This window comes from Aspergillus pseudotamarii (assembly GCF_009193445.1).
Source record: "Aspergillus pseudotamarii strain CBS 117625 unplaced genomic scaffold BDV38scaffold_8, whole genome shotgun sequence".
Classification (NCBI taxonomy): Eukaryota; Fungi; Ascomycota; class Eurotiomycetes; order Eurotiales; family Aspergillaceae; genus Aspergillus; species Aspergillus pseudotamarii.
The window spans coordinates 224,784-243,975 of NW_022475022.1; the positions used below are offsets into that span (position 1 = coordinate 224,784).

At 48.3% G+C, this 19,192-nt stretch overlaps 7 protein-coding genes across 7 annotated transcripts; 3 read left to right on the top strand and 4 right to left on the bottom strand.

Annotated features, from left to right (window-relative positions):
• Positions 1-785: 785 nt before the first annotated feature.
• On the bottom strand, positions 786-3,203 carry BDV38DRAFT_203866 (alpha/beta-hydrolase). The gene is made up of 4 exons (XM_032052498.1): positions 2,827-3,203; positions 2,522-2,748; positions 1,804-2,444; positions 786-1,727 (listed from the first exon to the last, which is right to left on the bottom strand). Exons 1-4 carry the CDS (start codon positions 3,051-3,053, stop codon positions 1,017-1,019), a joined length of 1,806 nt encoding a protein of 601 aa, XP_031917343.1. The 5' UTR covers positions 3,054-3,203; the 3' UTR covers positions 786-1,016.
• Positions 3,204-3,628: 425 nt separating this feature from the next.
• On the top strand, positions 3,629-4,258 carry BDV38DRAFT_237661 (uncharacterized protein). The gene has a single exon (XM_032053610.1). It carries the CDS (start codon positions 3,723-3,725, stop codon positions 3,885-3,887), a length of 165 nt encoding a protein of 54 aa, XP_031917344.1. The 5' UTR covers positions 3,629-3,722; the 3' UTR covers positions 3,888-4,258.
• A 293-nt stretch (positions 4,259-4,551) lies between these two features.
• On the top strand, positions 4,552-6,456 carry BDV38DRAFT_296807 (epoxide hydrolase family protein; the record flags this gene model as incomplete). The annotated part of the gene is made up of 4 exons (XM_032063004.1): positions 4,552-5,176; positions 5,228-5,417; positions 5,470-5,737; positions 5,793-6,456. 4 exons carry the CDS (start codon positions 4,552-4,554, stop codon positions 5,883-5,885), a joined length of 1,176 nt encoding a protein of 391 aa, XP_031917345.1. The 3' UTR covers positions 5,886-6,456.
• Positions 6,457-9,902: 3,446 nt separating this feature from the next.
• On the top strand, positions 9,903-11,753 carry BDV38DRAFT_268545 (uncharacterized protein; the record flags this gene model as incomplete). The annotated part of the gene is made up of 4 exons (XM_032056789.1): positions 9,903-10,519; positions 10,586-10,711; positions 10,764-10,847; positions 10,898-11,753. The coding sequence occupies 4 exons, from the start codon at positions 9,903-9,905 to the stop codon at positions 11,751-11,753; spliced, it is 1,683 nt and encodes a 560-aa protein (XP_031917346.1).
• Positions 11,754-12,359: 606 nt separating this feature from the next.
• Positions 12,360-14,688, bottom strand: BDV38DRAFT_296811 (uncharacterized protein; the record flags this gene model as incomplete). The annotated part of the gene is made up of 4 exons (XM_032063005.1): positions 12,360-13,125; positions 13,207-14,004; positions 14,080-14,243; positions 14,302-14,688. The coding sequence occupies 4 exons, from the start codon at positions 14,686-14,688 to the stop codon at positions 12,360-12,362; spliced, it is 2,115 nt and encodes a 704-aa protein (XP_031917347.1).
• Positions 14,689-15,391: 703 nt separating this feature from the next.
• Positions 15,392-16,294, bottom strand: BDV38DRAFT_279188 (uncharacterized protein; the record flags this gene model as incomplete). Its single annotated transcript, XM_032058947.1, has 3 exons — positions 15,392-15,447; positions 15,496-15,659; positions 15,744-16,294. The coding sequence occupies 3 exons, from the start codon at positions 16,292-16,294 to the stop codon at positions 15,392-15,394; spliced, it is 771 nt and encodes a 256-aa protein (XP_031917348.1).
• Positions 16,295-17,054: 760 nt separating this feature from the next.
• Positions 17,055-18,690, bottom strand: BDV38DRAFT_279189 (Tannase/feruloyl esterase; the record flags this gene model as incomplete). The annotated part of the gene is made up of 2 exons (XM_032058948.1): positions 17,055-18,298; positions 18,351-18,690. 2 exons carry the CDS (start codon positions 18,688-18,690, stop codon positions 17,055-17,057), a joined length of 1,584 nt encoding a protein of 527 aa, XP_031917349.1.
• Positions 18,691-19,192: the final 502 nt, after the last annotated feature.

Genomic DNA, 19,192 nt, shown 5'->3' on the forward strand with positions numbered 1-19,192 from the left:
CTCTGGAACTAAACCGTAAATAGTAAGCCCCGGAATATCTATTTCCCGTGTAATTTAACGAGAATGTAGAAAACCGTACTCCGTAATATGAGGTGTTTACATACGGTATTCGTATTTATTCCGTACGGGCGATCCATGAGCGGCTGGCAACTGCCAGCTGCGGTGCCTGGCGGATCTGGCAAACTATCAAGTCACTTTACTATTCGTATCCTGCCATCCCTACATGCTCTTCCAATTCTTCCATGTTCGTATCTTCCTTCCCTCCTCGCCTCCTGGCAGCTTTTTAGCTTCTTCCCATTTTTCGCATCTCAAACCATATCTATGTTACGGAAACATGAGTTGCTTTCCAACACCATACTAGTACCAAATATTGCACGATCAACAGCATTTAACACGGCGCCTATGGCATCAAGTTGGAAATCGTTAAAGGCACCAGAGAAGCTCTACTCGACACTCTCAGATTCAAGGTCCATGGACTTATGTAAAAAGAAATTATCTGTTGAGACACCCAACCCCGTATCCCCTGATTATTCAGGAAAGATTTACTATCATTAGTCAAGTTACCAGTCTTGCCTTGCGGGCTGTGGTCGACGGCAAGCGCTCCTAACTTTGCTGTACGGCTTCTCAAGAACGTTTATGCGCTGGTATGCATGCAAGTCTTCAACAACCGAATCAACCCAGTCAAATCCGTCTTTGCTTGGGATTCGACCATTAGCAAGAGTCTTAAGAACTACGTCCTCGATCCACGCAACAAAACTGCAAGGTCATGGGCTAGGGCTTCTTTAGAATTAAATAGCGAGCGATTCATCTTGTTGCAGACCCGGACGACCAGTTGCCAAAGCTCCATTTTCAATGTCTAGTTGTTTGTTGCAATAGCTTTGTATGACACTGTGTCCACCTATGAGCTTCTGTCTGAAGCCAGTAGGTAGCAGGTCATGTAATAGCAATGCCTTCAGAGCATGACAGATGTGTCTTTCGTCATTAAGACCAGGCGTCCCTATCTGCTATAGAATCTATCAAATAGCACTGAGAACCTTGAGAATTGACGAGGTATAGTTTTCTAGCTGCTCCAAGCGACCGATCCTTTCCAACCATCTTGGAGTCTCCGCCAATTTTTCAACCCTCAAGAACCCGTCCTCCCCCCAGACCAAGATCTCGCCCTCCGCGACAGTGGGGACAGATTCTCCAGCAATGAACCCAATCACATGGTCCTGGAATCTCCTTGTGAGGTCGAGATTATTCCCCATGGATGACTGCGAGGTTATGATTGGCTTTTGAACTATAGCTTTTTCTCCTAGGGTGGCGGAGTGTTCTGCCTCTGCCTTGCCCTCAGCGTACGATGTGAAGATGCGGTTATCGGCATCGGCGAGGGCGTCATGGAACGCGTCAAACATGTATATGACGTCGACGCCATGATGTGCACATCCTCTCTTCGGTCCTGGGAAAGGACTTCCAAACTCAACATGGTAGGGTTGGATGCTGGTGGCGTTTCCATATTGGGCTCGGCGCTGGGCGGTCAACAGGTTCCGTGCGCGGTAGATCCCTAAATCAAAAACTGCATCTGAGTGAAACCGCTCCAAAGCTGCAACCAATGAATTTTGTTCCAAGCCTTCGATGAGGTCGTAAGCTGCCAAGATATGAGCGCCTGCCTCAGCCGTTGGGAGAGCCTTCGTAAAGCCCTGTTGCAGGTTCTGAAGATTAACACCGCTATGGGCATACCCGGCCGACTAATGAACCTTTCGTCAGCAAGAGCTGGTGGCTGTGTAGTTTGACAGCCGAGGTCATAGATTGGAAGTAACTGACCTCGACATCGGTGGTGCCTATCATGACTTCAATTGGCTTGTAGTCAGAGGATTTAGGCCCTTGATGTGAATCCACGCATGGAAATGATACAGTGTCTTGCGTCATTGTAACATTATCAGCAATGGGTGGCAGCATAAAGAGATTTATCTCCACGGAAGACTTGAGCATGTCCGCCATTGATATACAGCGCAATGATTCTAGTTTCTGCTGACTCTTGCTCTCTGGCCTGATACCCCAGTGCTGGCAAATCTTGTCCCAATTAGCCTCAGCCTCAGCGAGTGACATTGGTAGGATGGTTAACATGGGTGCAGACTGTATATAAGCTCTCCTAAAAAGAGGCTTCTTCATGTGGGCATCGGCATCAAGCAGGTGAGCATATACACAACTCCCTCCCGCTGAGCTGCCGCAAAGGGTAATCTGCTCTGGATCGCCTCCAAACTGGGCGATATTACGCGCCACCCAAGTTATCCCAACTTTCTGATCAAACAGGCCAAAATTAAGGCCCCTGACTTGTGACTGATCTTGAGCCTTAAGGATATCAGTTGAGCCAAGAGACCCAAATATGCCGGTTCTGTAAGTTAAGTTGACAGCGATTATAGGAGAGCCGATTTGCAGAGACCTGAGCACCAAGCGTGAAGGGTCTGATCTCAGACGAATAGTCGTCAGCAAAGTTACCTTGGTTAACACGCGGATGAACTGAAGTTTGTTTCTCGCTTACCATAGATAGGATCGCTTCCCGCACCAGTACCAGCTCCGCCGTGGATATAAACCAGAACAGGTAATTTGGATGGTCTGTCAGTCCCTACCCGAGATAACGCCTCTGTACTAGGACGGATAATAAGTAGATTCAGACACTCGAATTCGCATTCTTTGACGTCGGGAAAGGCGAGGTACGCTTGATAGTACTCGCTATTTCGAGCCGCACTTGGTTGGGGACATATAGGTCTATAAAAAAGACCTGTGGTCAGTGTGGGAAAACACAGTGTAGAGTCCCTACACTTCGATCATTACTGCTTCACGTACCCATTTTCGGTTGCATCAAAATCATTATGGGGAAGACAAGTACGGATTCTTGCATGCTCCCATCTCTTAGTAACTTCACCATATGGGATTCCACGGAATTCTTCCAAGTCATCTGATAAAGGTGACCTTTTGCCAGTCACTTTCTGGGTATACCGAGGGGTGGTAAATGTTGGTAATTCCACAACCACATTCTGCGCCAGAGGCTCTGTGTTTGTTTGTCGGGCCATATTGTCAAGGATTAACAAGAGATGGAGCTCGCTTCACTTGATAAGTACCGAACAAGATGATGTGTGTCGAATCGCTAATAACAAGGTAGACCTGTATCGTGCCTTTTAACCCTGTGGTCAGCTTCTGTCTTATGGATGGCCCGTGTTCATGATCTGACGAAGAAGACTCAAATATCCATTAATACGACAATAGTCTCACGGGGTGCCACTTGTAGCGAATGTCGCAAGCATGCCCGAGGAGATAGGTGAAGCGCGTTGAGTCTCCGGACTCCGTCTACGAGGGGTAAAGATGCGCGAAATCTATTGGACACAATCGGGCTGTCGGGAATGCCTACTACCGAGGTTTGTCCGAAATACTGCTACTATGGGTCTCGAGCATGCTAAGTTAGAGAGGCTACTGGATAGTAACTGTCCATGTGTGGCCCACAAAATTTGAGGAGTCACTCCGGGACAGCTCAGAGAAGTTCCGCCCTCCACATGATCAAGGAGGAAGCACCTCTGGCAACGTTCCAGATAACAAGTAACATTCAAGATTCTAGGCACTCCAAAACCTGTAGTAGACGAGGTGGATATTTCAATCTGCAAACGGTGACCAGAATTCGGAGTCGACCGATGTGAGTCATCGTAATTTAAGGTCGTGAGTGACGTACACACTCAAGGGTACATGACATGGACCTATCAGATTGTGGCGAGGTCAAATTTAATATTGAAGACCGGGTCTACGCTGGCAAAATGAGTCAATTTGGCCTCCTGACAGGATGTTATCATCGAGTAGTGGGGGTTGAAAGTGGTGATATTGATCCTGTTATAGGGGCTGAGAGAGATGCTTCATGACCAACATGTCTTGTTCCTTGCTCACCCACCCTACAGACTTCATCAGCCACTACCAGAACAGAGGGAAGTTAAGAATTAACTGCCTCTATCGAAGTGCCCACTGCTCCGGCTAATCACTTTAGCACTTCCGTAACGGAACGGATGGGCATGAAACGCTCCTTTCCACCTACAGATCTCCCCGAAGATGACTAGTATGAGTCAGAAAAATTGTATCCCCGCGTACTCAAGTCGATAGGCTGTGATGTAAATCATGTCTCAGTTAACTGTGGTGGCCACATGGAATAGATTGGCTTTCGTAGCGAACTAAAATTTGGCCGAAGCCAGGGATACCTTTATCCTTGGCTGTGACGCTGGCGAAAAGGGTTGCGCACTGTGTGGCAAGCAAGGGTAGATATCATTTGACTGGGTCAGTCTGACTCACACTAGACAGCGGAACAAACCTTGATTCATTGACTACCTCTTTTCCGCCCATCGAGATCTGCAAGCCCGCCAATAAGGCCATTTTCCGCTTGGCTATGCCAGTGGCATGTTGACGTAAGGGAATACTTACTATTTATACAAAGTTATATAAGCATGCAGCCACTAGTTACTTGTCATAGCCTTCCTACGATATGGTAGGATATAAACTCTCCCATGTGTGACTTTTAACAACCTCCAGAACAAGATGGTTTATTCACTACCTGACGTGGCGGTTCCGTTCAAGATCAACTTTCCGGATGAAGATTACTCACAACTTCAACAGCTTCTTCGTACTTCCCGCATTGGACCTGCGACCTGGGAGAGCCTGCATACAGATGGCCGCTATGGCATTCCTCATGACTGGCTCACCTGGGTGAAACATTACTGGTTGACTAAATTCGACTGGCGTGCACAGGAACAGCGCATCAACTCATTCTCTAATTTCAAAGTCAGGGTCAAGGACCAGACAGGCGATGTAGACTTACATTTTATTGCGCTGCTATCCGCCAAGGAGGAGGCAATTCCACTCGTCTTGCTGCACGGCTGGCCCGGGAGCTTTCTCGAGTTTCTGCCAATGCTCCAGCTTATACGAGACAAGTACACTGCAGCTACGCTTCCTTTTCATGTCATCGTTCCCTCTCTGCCAGGCTACACCCTCAGCTCTGGCCCTCCGCAAGATCATGCTTGGGTCGGCGAAGATGCTGCCCGAATCATACACAACGGGTTACAGATGCTGAACTTCCCTCGGTACGTTGTGCAGGGTGGGGATGTTGGGTGCCTCATCGCTTCCATCCTCGCAGACAAATATGCCTCCGCAGTCGGGGTCCATTGTAAGCGCCAAGGTGCTTGACCATGCTGCCATGTACGCTGACTTTGTCGAGTGAACCTTCTGCCCACCGTAGATCAAGTCGAGCCGACCAACCCGGATCTGACTGACTGGGAACAAAAAGCGATCGAGGAAAGCTTACATCGCTTTGCAGCGCCCACATCAGGTGCCGCCATCATGAATAGTACGCGGCCATCCACAATTGCAGCCATCGTGTCATCGAATCCTTTGGCATATCTCGCCTGGCAAGTATGCTTGACGTTTCTACGAGCAGGACGCTAACAACGCGATGTAAAGGATCGGGGAAAAGTTCCTTGAATGGCCCGAACATCCCTGTGCCGTTGATCACATCCTAGCAAATGTTACCCTGTACTGGCTCACCGGATCTTTGCCGCGTTGCGCCTACACTTATCGTCATACGTTTATGTGTGGGCCCACTCCCGGGTTTCCGTCATTCTTTGACAAGCCTTTCGGTTATTCATGGTTTAGGAAAGAGCTCATGTCGGCGCCCAAGAAGCTCGTGGAAAAAAAGGGTCAACTTGTGTTTTATCGACAACACGATCATGTATGTCCTGCATACCATCGTATCTGGTTCGTTTTCGGGCTGACATACTAAACAGGGTGGGCACTTCGCAGCGATGGAGCGGCCTGAGGACTTTCTAGTAGATATGGAGGATTTTATGAAGATAATATCGGACAGGCTTGGTTTATAAATAACAGTCGTTGGTAAACTGATTATGACCTGAAGCCGAGTTCGGTATATAATATGATCTGCCGCTTTGGTATTCTGATCTGCTTGAGGACCGAGACGGTAACGGCATCAACATGCACGGCAAGCACTCTTCTGATAGGTTTCTCTGGCTCGAAAGGTGGTCAAGTAAGCTTGGCCTTTAATTACAGCATCTCTGGGCATTGACGTACCCACAGGGCCACACGTCTAACCTAGGCAATTCTGGTCTTCTTTCACGGGCCGTAGCCACGAGGCCTGACGGGCACCTTGTACGTGGCGATACAGGTTATGTAAAGTATTTTGCGTCCTGGAACGCCCAGTACCATGCAATACAAGAACCAGTAACAGGGGCTTTCGGAACCTCTTACATACGTGGCTTTAGCGTGTTTCATCTGAGGGTACCTGAAAGTATACACGAGTATAAACATTGGCGCCGGTATTGCATCCAGTTGTATACTTACCAAAGTTTACGGAAGATTAAAGACGACATACATGTCTCAAACTAAACATCTTAATCTCTGACATAAAATAAGCAGTATATCCGATAAAGTTGACTTGTTATTGACTGGTAGAATTTCTGTGCTTATACTATTGGGAGGTTAGGTCAGGAACCTTAGATTGCTGGAATTATGTTTTGAGTGAAGAGACTTCATTATTAGGAATGACGCACAGAAAGAAATATGGGGACACAAAGAAAGAGCCACGAGTGCAGACCGAATGGTTTACCTACAGAGAATAGGTATCGTGGCGGGCGGGTTTATTTTGCTATTTTCTTGTCTTTCTTTCTTTCTTTCTTTCTTTTCTTTTTTTGTTTATGTTATCTGTCTCCGATGTATTGGGTTCGGGAGGTGTTATGGCGATTCGGAACTGTATTGATTCTCACCGGAGAGGTAACTGTTTTGGCCGCAATAGATTAAAAGATTGTTGATTGTGTGCTTGTTTGGTTGATTAACTCGCTGAAACAGCTTCTTAGTGAATGAGCATCTGCCAAAAGGCCTGATGGTAGTCAGTATTTAAGAGCTATAACGCTGATGGCACTCAGTAGACACAAGACCAGAACGAGTCTTGGTCCCCTTGATGGGTGGACTTAATCTGCCATCCCTGTTATAGTCGGAAGTATTCTCCCTGCCATGATAGATCGGCTTTAGATCATACAAAGGCATGTGTTGTAATGCCGCTGGGAATAGCCAACAATTTCTCAGGCCAACTGATGGCTCTTGCTGTTACCCCTTATAGGCTAAGCCTTGCCTATAGTGCGGCAGGGATGCTATTCCCTCTGAATCATAATATCCCGCGTTACTTATCACCAACCCTGCCACAACCCCTGCACTCACCCGGAAATCAGTACTGGCTCCATGCCCGTGACTGAAGGAACCCCTAATTGCGTCTCCTTCTCTTTTCGCGCGGCTGCCCACCGGCTTACCCCATTTATCCTTGCCACATGGCTCAATAATCAATATATCCTCGGTCTATATCCGACGGAATGTCTCGCAGCTAGTGCATTCTTGGAAAGTCTAGGTTCCTCTTCTGCACGGGTTCAGTAGCTACGGACTGGGCCTAGACGCGGATATTGGAGCTAAAATCTAATATCACAACTTTAATCGACTGGAGCACAAGAGTGATAACGAGGTGATCAGATAGGCAACAATCACCAATACAGAAAGTGGAAGTGTCTAGCACAAGTGCGAGGATTGTCTGCTACTCTCGCGGACATGAGAAAATCTTCCAGAGACCGGAATTTGCTGCTGGAGTCCGGCGGAAAAAGCTCGCGGAAGTTGAAGCTTGGCGCGTTCAAGTAGACTCAACCGTAGTTTTTCCAGAAGAAACTCCGGAGTAAAGGATGACGGGTTCCTGCTTTTCAAGTTGCAGACAGTGATCATTTTTAGCCCCTGAGGAATGTTCTTCCTAGTTGAGCTTGCTGATCCTTCCACTCCACCAGATGTCGTCATGCCGTGCTGTAAGGAGAACGTTGGCGGGACGAACAGAGCCACTGTGGCGATTTCAGCTTCAAGCCCCGCTGCCTACTTCGGTAGTGATATGAGGTTATTTAACGTTGCATTCTTTGACTATCATAACCCCTTTGAGTACGGAGTATCACGTAGGAGTAGCTTATTCTCGTGGTATATTCCTAAATTATATCAATAACCATTATTAGGCGGGACTAGCAGAATTTTCGTCAATAAACGACCCGCAAACCCACTAACGATCGTTTCAAGCTCTCCCATCGTAGAATCAAGAAATGTTTCTTATGTCTGTAGTGACTAACGATCAAGACAAGACTAAAACTGTCAAGCTGGTATACGCACATGATTCAGAAAGACCTCTGACTCCATTTAGGTGAATTAATTTTGACTGTAGAGACACCAACGCCCCGTCCTATCACGTGACACGTGCTAAATGCCGTAAGGATCGGCAATTGCCTCGAGTTCCAAGATTCAAGAACCTCAAAATGCGGGAGCTTGAGGTGAGACAGGGAGCGATAGTTACTTAAATTCAAAGCTCCTCTTTTTGTTTACCGGCTAGCAGCTCCACTGAGTTATTAAACCGTTCCACGTACTCCACTTCATCACACCGCTCAGGTAAGCCATTCCTTAAAACTTTCAAGCCCTAATGCCAAGAGACGCTAGGGGTGTGCGCTCAGATTAATGGCTCGTTCACTCTTTTGTCCTGAGCTGGACAGAAGGATTTTATATCCAATTTCACGGTCCGTACCTTACAGGGTAATATCCACGTGCTGCCGTGTGGCCCATGTTCATTGTTTACACCAGAGATGGGACGCATGCACCGATCTTGAATCCCTCCTGCTCATCCCCGATCGGCTGGGAATCTAGTGGGTAGATTAATTAATTATACTGTGTAATCCCGGTCATAAATCTGAGAGATTTCGGAGAGCGCCGGGTTATTGCCGAGGATACGATTATGCGTCGCGACTCGCTAGAGAGCGAAATGATGTAACAAATGAGTGAGCTGGTCTGTAGCCGAGATTGGTGAGGATGTTTTCCACCAAGCAACGAAAGTTCTAAAGGACAAAAAAAGCGGAAAGAGCCATGTTTTTGGGACGACTCCAGCAAAGATGCATTAGCAAAGGAAAAAAGGTCCCAAATCGCGAGATTGCGATGCTACAAAGGTTCATCTAACTGACTAAGTTGAAAACCTTAAGCAGGGTTAACATTGGTTCAGCGGCAGATTACACCATCTCGGTTAAGATCTACTCCTGCCTAGGTGGGCAGGTCCAAAGCATTATCCACACTGTATGATTCGTGCATGAAGACATCGTGCAAGAGGATATCGTGCAAGCGTGCGAGATCGGTTTAGTTCACGTGGAAATTGGGCTCATACTCCAACCCAGACCGCGGATTAGCTTTTTTAGTTTGGGTTCCACCCGACGGTATCGCCGAGTGATCCCGTCGCCATCCCACCCCCTACCTGGTTCAAGAAAACACCACATCATAATCATCCATGTTGGCATGATATGGCCTAGTTGGTTATCTGATGATCTGAACTGAGAGTTTGAGTTATTGATAATCCCTCTGGTCTTACGTCTCCACCTGAGAAGCTCGATTTTGAGCTTTGTTTCGGGGATTGAACGTGTGATAAAGGAACGGTAGCATTTTTAGCGTGGGATGTGGGCCAGGGAATTCCAAATCACAGATCGTTAGTTCCGGAGGGGTCGAGAGGAAAAACCAAGGAATCTTCCCAATAGGTGGGTCTTTGTGACTTCCAATCTAGGCTAGTTCACCTCCAATGAGATGGCCCTATAGAGTCACTCTGGATGCACGTCCTGGAACCGATCTGCAAGTGATATCGCCAATCTAAGATTCTGCAAACTCATTAAGTTGGCCACGGGCCCAACTGCTGCCTTGCAGACGCATTGACTTCTTCTTTCCTTCATGGCTTCGATATCCTCGCGAACCTGTCCACCTTGACTGGCGATCGCTGACCAGTGCTACCCAACTACACCACGCTCTTTTAGCCATTCTTTCAGCGAAACACCGTCGCCATGGGGTCGGAACTCGGAATCACCCCAGAGAGCAAACCGCAGGCTGTATACACACCGGTGAGCATATGGTGGGCATGCTGGGCCGGCGTGTGGACGACCGCCGTCGTGCTCGGTATGCTCTATCTCATCGCCAATCGCAACATGCCGACTCTCCGAATTCGAGGCCTTGGTCTGTCGCTATCAGCAATTGTACTGCTTCATTTGTATTGGGCATCCGTCCAATTCGGAGTTATGATTGGTCCCATCATGCCGGGAGACGCCCAGTACTGGATCATGGGCACTTATTTGCCCTGCGGAATTGCCCTTTTTCACGCTTCTAACAGTCGTTTCCTGCACGTCGCAAAGCATCAGCGGAAATATGCCCACCATGATAGCCGTATCACTGAGTCTGTGCCCGAGGCGAAGCCCAAAGGCGGTTTGTTTGCCCGCTTCCGTCAACTCGAGTATACGAAAAGGATTGTCATCCTCGTTTCTATTGCAATGGTCTTTCAAATATTCCTCACTGTCCTGATGTGGGTGATTTCTCGCAAGTGGCACAGCTCTTGGGGAATTCCCGGCACCGAGGTTACCGGTACTCCGATGGAGCAAGCGACGGAACAGGGCCGAGGTTGGGAATGGTAAGAATACCATGGATGCCGATGTGAAGCGGTCGCCCGAGGTCTGTTGATACTAACTTAGATTAGGTGGGCCACCGTGTTTGGGCAGTTCTTTTGGGCCTGGATTGTTGCTCCCATCGTGCTCTGGAAGTCTCGCCATATCCATGATACCCAAGGCTGGCGAGTCCAGACGATTGGCTGCGCTCTCGCTAAGTGAGTATGAATAATGTACACGAGAGGGTTTCTTCATTAACATCTTACGCAGCCTCCACGGCACCCCGATGTGGCTCATCGCTCTCTACGTTCCTGCCATGGAAGTGGTCAACCAGTACTGGATTCCTCCGCAGTGGTAAGCCCTTCGTCTATATATTCGCAAAACAATTTTCTCACCTGATATAGGATTTGCCTGTCCATTTGGATCATGGAAATTTTCACTGTCTTTCTCCCCTGCTGGGAAGTAATGCGCCACCACGCCCTTCGCCAGGAGACATTCAACGCGATCGAGCAGTGGGAATCAAAAATGAAGAAATCTGGTTCAGAAGCCAGATCTCTCAGCTCCGTCCCGACCATGGTCGATTCCATGATGTCCGGATGGAAATCCACCAACGGCTCCGTCGATACCACCGGCTCCCGCGACAGTGTTCTAACCATGGGCGCATTGGAACATGTCCTGGAACGCAACCCCGCTCCTCTTCAGAAATTCTCTGCCCTCAACGACTTTTCCGGCGAGAATGTCGCCTTCCTCACCAGCGTCGCCGAATGGAAGAACTCGCTTCCCAAGGCACTCCGAGACAACACCGTTTCCATGGACGACAACATGAAAGAGTTGCTCCACGAACGTTTCAATCGCGCATTAAACATCTACATCAAGTTCATCAGTGTTAGTCACGCCGAGTTTCCGGTGAACATCTCCTCCCAAGATCTCAGGAAGCTCGAACACATCTTCGAAGCTCCTGCTCGTGCCCTGTACGGCGAGAAGCGCACTGTCGTCGATCCTGTCACTCCTTTTGATACCCCCAGTTTCCCCCTGAAATCTCTTTCCTCACCCAGCCTTGGAAACGGCTCCCAGGTAGAGCTCCACCCGGTGTCCTCAGACGACCGCGTGCAATTCTGGGGTGAAGTCCCCGAGGCATTCGGGCCGACTGTCTTTAACGACGCCGAGAAGAGTATCAAGTATCTCGTTCTCACTAATACATGGCCCAAGTTTGTTAAGAGTCGCAGATCCTCTGATTCCATTAAGGAGGAGCCTGTTTGATCGGCTTTTTGGGACCACGTGGAACGAGGTCTACTCTGTCGAGGTCCTGTATATATTAATATGCTAATGTGCTGGGATACACGGTGTATATATGTGAACGGTGTGTATCATCTGTTTCTAATACCTTGCGCAGTTTATGATGGTTTTGATTGTATATGTATGAGTTCTGATTTTATGTTGGATTTTTTCCCTTGGATACCAGTTTGTTTGGCTACTTCAACTGCTTTGGAGGCCTTGTCGTCTTAACCAACACTTGTGCATTTATTGGATGTACAGTGTGTACTTTCTTTCTACCTTTCCTTCTCTCTTGAACATTTTCACTTTCTATACCTCATGATCTTCGGATTTGTCTTTGCATATACGGATATTGGTATGGATATATCGTGGTATTATGCGTCTATTCTTTATTACAACCACTGAATCTGAACATTTTCACTTGGAGAGAAACCAATGCATGCATGTGCTGGCACTGGTTCCAAATTGCCATAAAACTTTACACAATTATCCTAATTTCCATAACCATGCCTCAGTATATGAAAAGGTATATAACCACAAAATGGGTAGATATTATCATATCAAACCATAATAATAGTCGAAACAACCGAATTACCGATAAAGTACCCCATCTGTCGGCATCCCAACCTCTCCACCAGAGAAAGCACAACATCCAACCCCCACCCCATCCCCCGTCCCCTCATACACAACCCCCCATTGCAGAGGCATAGTCTCCACGTCATCCCCCTCTACCGCGGAAAACCCACGATAGCACGCAGCAGCAATAGCCCGACTACAACTCCCCGCGACGGGCATGCCGGACGCAAACGGCCGCAACCCCAACCCAACAAGACAGAACAGCATGAACCCCCCAACAGCGATGGCACTGACAATAGCCACGGGGGAATATCCACACGTGGCGAAATCGAACAACCCGAAGCGTTCTAGTTGCATATTATACGACTCCACGTTGACGAGGAATAGACTCTGGGATATGAGCCAGTGAAGCACGGTTGAGAAGACCAGCAGCGGGATGGCGTAGGTATAGGGTAGAGAGAGGAAGTAGGTGGTGCGTTGGGAGCCGTGCGGAGTGGAGGAGACGCGGAGACCCTTTCGGTGAAGGGCGTAGTTGCTCCATTCTGCAGCGAGGGTCATAGCTGTGAGGACGCTGTTGGAGGCGAAGTAGAGGATGGAGAAGATGACTTGGGGGGTGTTGGCGATGATGGTGTTAGTGATTAGGGACGGGGGCCAGGTGTTTCCGCTGATGAGGGTTTCTGTGTTTGTGATGCCGAGACCGGACCAGATCTTGCCTTTGTTGCTGATTTGGCTGAGCCCGAAACAGAGGAGGCCGATGCAGATTGCGATGGCGATAGTGTAGCTGATAGTGTTGGGTTTTGTTAGTGGGGGGCTTGGTAGGGTTGGTTTGTTTGTTGGGGGGGGAATATATGTGCGTACGTACCATGTTATGCAGACCGTCCATCGGAGTACGGAAACTGCGGTGGCCCATCTTTGGGGTTTTGCTTTGTATGGGAGGGGTCTGGAGGTTGGATTCTTGGCTAGGGTTTTGGACATGAGACAATGGACTCTATCGCTTGTCTCAGGGGTCTTGAGAAATGAAGCCACCGCGTCGCCGGTTGTGAGAATGGGCAGGTCGGTCATGGTGAGAGCCACAGCAGAAATGACGATTGCTTTGAGAATGTTGAAAACGATGACAATAATAGCCAGAGGAAGACTGTACTCCAGCTTGCATTTCCCCGGAACTTTCTCTGCTAGGCAATATTTCACGCGGTAGCCACCCACTATCCAATTGTCGGCATGGGCACGGATCTCCGGAAGTTGGTCGCGGCATAAAGTCTGCATCTCGCAGGAATACACGGTGTGATCGCAACACATCCAGGCGTATGGATTATCTCCCTTATCGGTGGTAGAGGGTCCCTGGAACGACAGAAAGTCGAAGTCGGTGTCGTTCGGGTGAAAGTCGTCGGTGAGTAAAAGTACGCTGCCGTATGTAGATTGGAAGTTCGTGGCGTAGGCGGACATGCAGTCGGTATTTTCCAGGCGGTAGAGCTCATGGTGGAGTCCTTCCTCAAGCATTCTTGAGAATGAGAAGTAGGGGTTCATATACCTGGTGTTACTCATTTCTATAACATCTTTAGGTGGTCGGACGTCCGTTGCGTGGAAATCGGAGAACGGCTTGTTTCCTGCAAAGATTTCGTACTGGAGGTTTGTAATTGTCGAGAAGATCGTCGAGTTGTAACTGTTGTTAGGGTTAATACTTGCTGATAAGAGTATTGCTTAAAAGTAGAGTGGCGAGTAACAAATATCAACCTACAACAGGTGAAGCGGAAGGGACGATAGCGCTAGAATCAGCCATAGAATGAGTTTTATCTTCGAGATCCGAAACAGATTTCGCATACTAGGCACACCAATGTCCAGCCATTTATTAATTTTATGTGCGCGGTCAATCTCCGTTCGTGTAGGGGCGCAGAGGCATTGCTGTCTTAAAGTCAGGATTCAAGCACCATGCCTGCAGGTAAAGGAAGCAGTTCTCTACCATAGTATAGGAACTGGCGCAGAGCAGAGCAGTGCTTAGAATGTTGATGACCAAGTGAATCCCAGTACTCATTCTCTTGGTCTTGGTACAATCGCCGGTGTAGAGAACCCCGCGATCGTCTTTGAGATCATGATGCGACACGGCCCAGGCAACAAAAGAAACATTAAATAGAAGTACTATAACGCTCGATAGTGCGCCTAGATATAGCGACCGTTTCCAGTTTTCTGTTTTGCGTTTCTTGTGGTGCTTTCGCGTTGATTGAAGTTTCGTCCGGTCGCTGAGTTCTTTTCCGTCTTCGCTAGACGAGTTTGTCCCCAGTGGTTCTTCATCTCGTGGAATTGCAAGCAGTTCGACCGTTTCCGCACGGTCGTATGCTTTTTGAGTCATGATTTGCGATTGAGAAGGTGAATACGTAGCATCCGGGGTTGATTCACCATATCAGAGTTGACAAAATGAAGTTCAGAAGTGACATGCGCCTTGCCGGTCAAAGTTGACATTTGGCAGGATCAACATTGGTCCCTGAATTGGATCGAAGCAGTGACTGCCTTGCCGAGTTTAATTTAATTAGCAGAGATGAAAGAGTGCTAAAGCACGCTGATCGTTTCCTAGAAGCGAATCGTTCGACATTGGGGGCCATTCGGACAAGACTTGCCAAGTAATCTAGCCCGCTAGTAGGCTAACGGTACGGGTCGAAGCTTGAGGATATGCCTAGGTCTGTGCTTGCTCTTCTGATCGGCAAGTCCCTTAACCGGCTATATATACGCGCGTTGGATAGGGCAACGGAGCGACGAGGCGATGGACAAATTGATCTTGACCTATAAGCGAATCAATTGTGTCTTCAGCCTCGGTAGCTGCATGAAGCTTCATAAAGTCTATAAGCTTCTGGGCGAATAGTGAGATCTAGTCGTGTAGACTCATATTAGGGCTAATGGGAAATAGGTGGATGACAAGATTAATACGTATAATAGCAATCTAAAGCTGGTTGGGGTCGTCGAAAATGTTCAACTTCTACTTTTGCCTTACTATTTCATCCTAGCCCTAAATGATATGATCATAGTCATCATTCTTCGCGAAATAAAGAAGTTCGGTTTCAAGACCGCTGTTCAGGACAGGTGAGCTGACCATTGACTAATTGAAACACCCCATCTATAACATGTCAGCCCGAATCTAGCTTGATATTGGCTCAACACTCACCCTCGTTAAATGATACCTTAGCTGCCATTCGCTGGGATCCTCGAGCGACATATTCCAAGGGGCGCCGGGCCACATTATCGCACCAACAATCGATTCGGTACCTGTCCTGAGAGATCCTGACATATTCGCAGCCCCAGCAACCGCCTCTCGCGAGCCCTTGTCCACTATATGTATCATTCAGCATCCATGACGTATGAAACCAGGACTGACTATAAACATGAGTGACGAGAGCATTGGAGTATACATACTTCGGTAGAGCGACCAATGCCTCACTAACAGTATCCCAACCAAAACAACTGTCCAGGACCACTTCTGTAGGACGTGCATCCCTGCCACCGGATTTACAATTACCAAATAGCTTCGCTGCAGGCAGCTGGGGTGGTGCATTTGGGTTTCCAGCTGGCTGATTACCGTTACTGGCAGGGGGTGGAGCACCATTCGGTGGCGGTACAGGCTCGCGCTTCGTGGGGGTGTTTGGAGGTACGGGTGGGTCGCCCGTGTTCGGTTCAAGATGTTCATATATTGGCTCTGGAACTATGGCATTTGATGCAGGTTGAGCAGCTCTGCTGGCTCCGCCTCTGTTTGGCTCCGGCGGTGCTGCGTTTATGTTTCTCGCCGGGAGTATCTTGACACCCACGCACTGGTCGTGGATCTGTCGGGTGGACGAACGTGGGTCCTGGATCGTATTTGCGCCAGCTCCACCCGTTCCACTACTTCCAGCTTGGCTTCCGGGGCAAAATCTTATACTGACAACTAAAGCTGAGAGATAGAAAGTAATGAGAATACAAGTTCGAAACATCTCTGCGGTGCTGACAATCGTTGGCTGACTTTACTGTGGAAAGATGAGAACAGGGATGACTTAGGGAGCTGGGTACGTTTTCTTGCCAGGGCCACTGGTTATAAGGCCAAACGTCTCCATTATCTGATCGCATGGGAAGAAACTTTGCTCTTTGTATCGTGCGGCTCGGGAATGGCGGTCAATTTCAAAGTAGGAGATATGTAGTCTAGATTCTGCTCAGAGTACGGAGTACTTTCCATTGGTAATGATCTTCGAAAATCTTACCAGAATCTTGGTTATATAGTGGGCAAAGGCTCTTTTCTGGCAAGGAAATTATCAAAGACTGGGCAACCGGGCAACGAAACTTTATCGGCGACAACATCAAGAAGTACCAACAAAAAAAGGCCGGTGGACTGCGCTTGGCTAAGAGCTCGTTGATAATGCTGGACTTGATGCCGAAGGTAACACAGTTTATTTCTTTGTCAAGCAACTCTTCTCGCTTTTCCTCACTATCTGACTCCCACCTGGGATATCGTCGGTATATTAGTATTATTTAGAACAGCTCTCAGGGAGTAGAAGCTCTACCAGGTTGCTGGTAGTGATAATTAGCCTTGTAAATATGCCCTTATAGATGAGCGATACTGTGAGATACTTGGTAAGGGGAGCATCGAGGGAATGAAATTGTGCCACCTGCGTTTCATGTCAACCATGGAACTGATATTAAAGACACAAATAAAACAGGGATAATGCTCACTAAGCGGTATAGCTGGGATCATGGTACTTAAATACATGTGTAACTGTTCCAATCACTTAGACTACCCTTCAGAAATCTCGCCTCCTTTGGCCATACACACAGCTTCCTAGTTGTATTCGACCCGTCAGGAGGCGCATCGCTCATGATTTCCTCGGGGTAAATTCCATCCTCCACCCACGGCAACAAAGCATCAAGAGCGTGGTAAGTGGCCGGTACGTGACTGTACGCTGAATTGGCCCCACAGTGTCCACCCCCAGGAACCATGAACAATCTGATGAACTCAGAGGCGTCTTGCCCTTGTACAGTCGACTGGATCTGTTTCAGGTGCTTGATTGGCCACGTGGCGGCATTGTACTGATCTGCCCATCCTTGAAGCGTGATTAACTTGCCTCCTCGCTGACTGAATGCTGAGAGATCGGGAGAAATTTCGTCAATGGCCGGTGATGCGGTGATGTCTAAATAATCGACATCAGAGCCCCAGTTGAAAGAAGTGACGTTATATGTTTTGTCTTTGAAGACTAGCTGTCGAAGGATAGGAGCCGCGTACGAGGAATACAAAGATGTCTCTTGGCCTAACCAACCGTTTTCAGAGCCCAGGTCAAAGCCGGGATAGATCTGCTTTCCGGTACGTTGATCCTTCGGTCCGGCATAAATTTGGAGTGCAGATTGGACCTGGGCTGGAGTAAGGCATATAGTCTTATTGTTGGTGATAGCAGTCTGACCAGGCTGGCACTCCAGCGTCTTTATGTCAAAGTTACACCTCAGCGGGTTCTCAATTATACCATCTTTGACGCCATCCAGTTCATCACAGGCAGCAACTGTTCGATTCGTAATGAAATTCAAAGCACCTTGACCGATCAATCCGTCCCCTGTCGCACGGAGCCCATTCCAGAGAAAGCTCAGTATTAAATGGCTGTACCAGTTTCCCGGACTTCCAGCATAGATGCCATCAAACAAGATAGGGTGATACTGCGCAAGTGCATAACCCTGAGCACCTCCAGTCGAGCAACCCCAAAAATAGCTGTAGGTCGGTTGCTCAGCGTAATACTTGGCAGTGATGGCCCGAGTGATATTGGTGGTCATGGCTATTGAATTGTGGATCCAGGCTTTCACTTTCGCGATATCATCTAGGAATGGTACGGAGTCATTAGCCCCACTAGGTCCAGCTTCTGACAGTGGGTGCCCACTATCGCAGCCCGCGACTGCGAAGCCAGAATTGAGGTTTGTGAGCATGGTGAAATTGTCTATGTTTCCTGCGAAGCCCCCATTCCCTAGAGCCTCAATTAGTGAGCAGCTACATGTACATAGTTTGTTCACTCTCACCTACGGCAAGAAAGCGTCCATTGTAATGAGTCTGGTCCGGAAGGAATAATTCCCAGGTAAGTATGTTATTCCCATTTAGGTCTGGCGTAGCATCCCCGCCCGCCATGTAGTTCATAGTTCCTTGGACATGGCAGAGAGAAAGTTCGTTCTGGATCGAGTTTCCATTACTAGATAGTGTGAGACCGCCTATAGCCACATTCTGTGCGAGATGGATTCGTGCGGCATTGTCAACCTGGACTCCAGCGAGACCTGCACAATCGACATTCTGTTGCCGCTCCAGCGGGATGCCCTTGACGACTTCTAGGACCTTAAACGCGTAGAATATAGGAAGGATTCTCATTCTGAGAGAAGATGGGATTTAGATGCACTGGCTTGCATTCATGGTTTCCGACGACACGGGGTTCTTTAGGTTTTGAGGGAATCGAGGGACATGAAGTTCTCAGCGCAATAACTTCCCCTCCTGGGATGATCGACAGAGTTTCACGAGTCATGATTTATGGCCCGGTAATATTTACCGGCTGAATATTGTACAGACTGTTGCGTGGAACCTTAAGTGGGATCATCCATGGTCTAGGACCGGATCGCCGATATATCGGCCTTCGGCGCCGTCGGCCGATGACATTATGCGGAACGGAAACCACGGAACGTTGTCTATAGTGGGACACTCAAGGTGAACAATATCAATTACATATAGGCCGTCGGTATATTTTGACCCGACCAACTGTGGGTTCTCTGTTCACTGTTTGATCTCAACATTGGGGATTTCATTTACGTCAGACGCTCTGGGCCCATACACAGGTCGGTTCAAACCCAGGTGTTCTATACCCTACATATATCTTGCC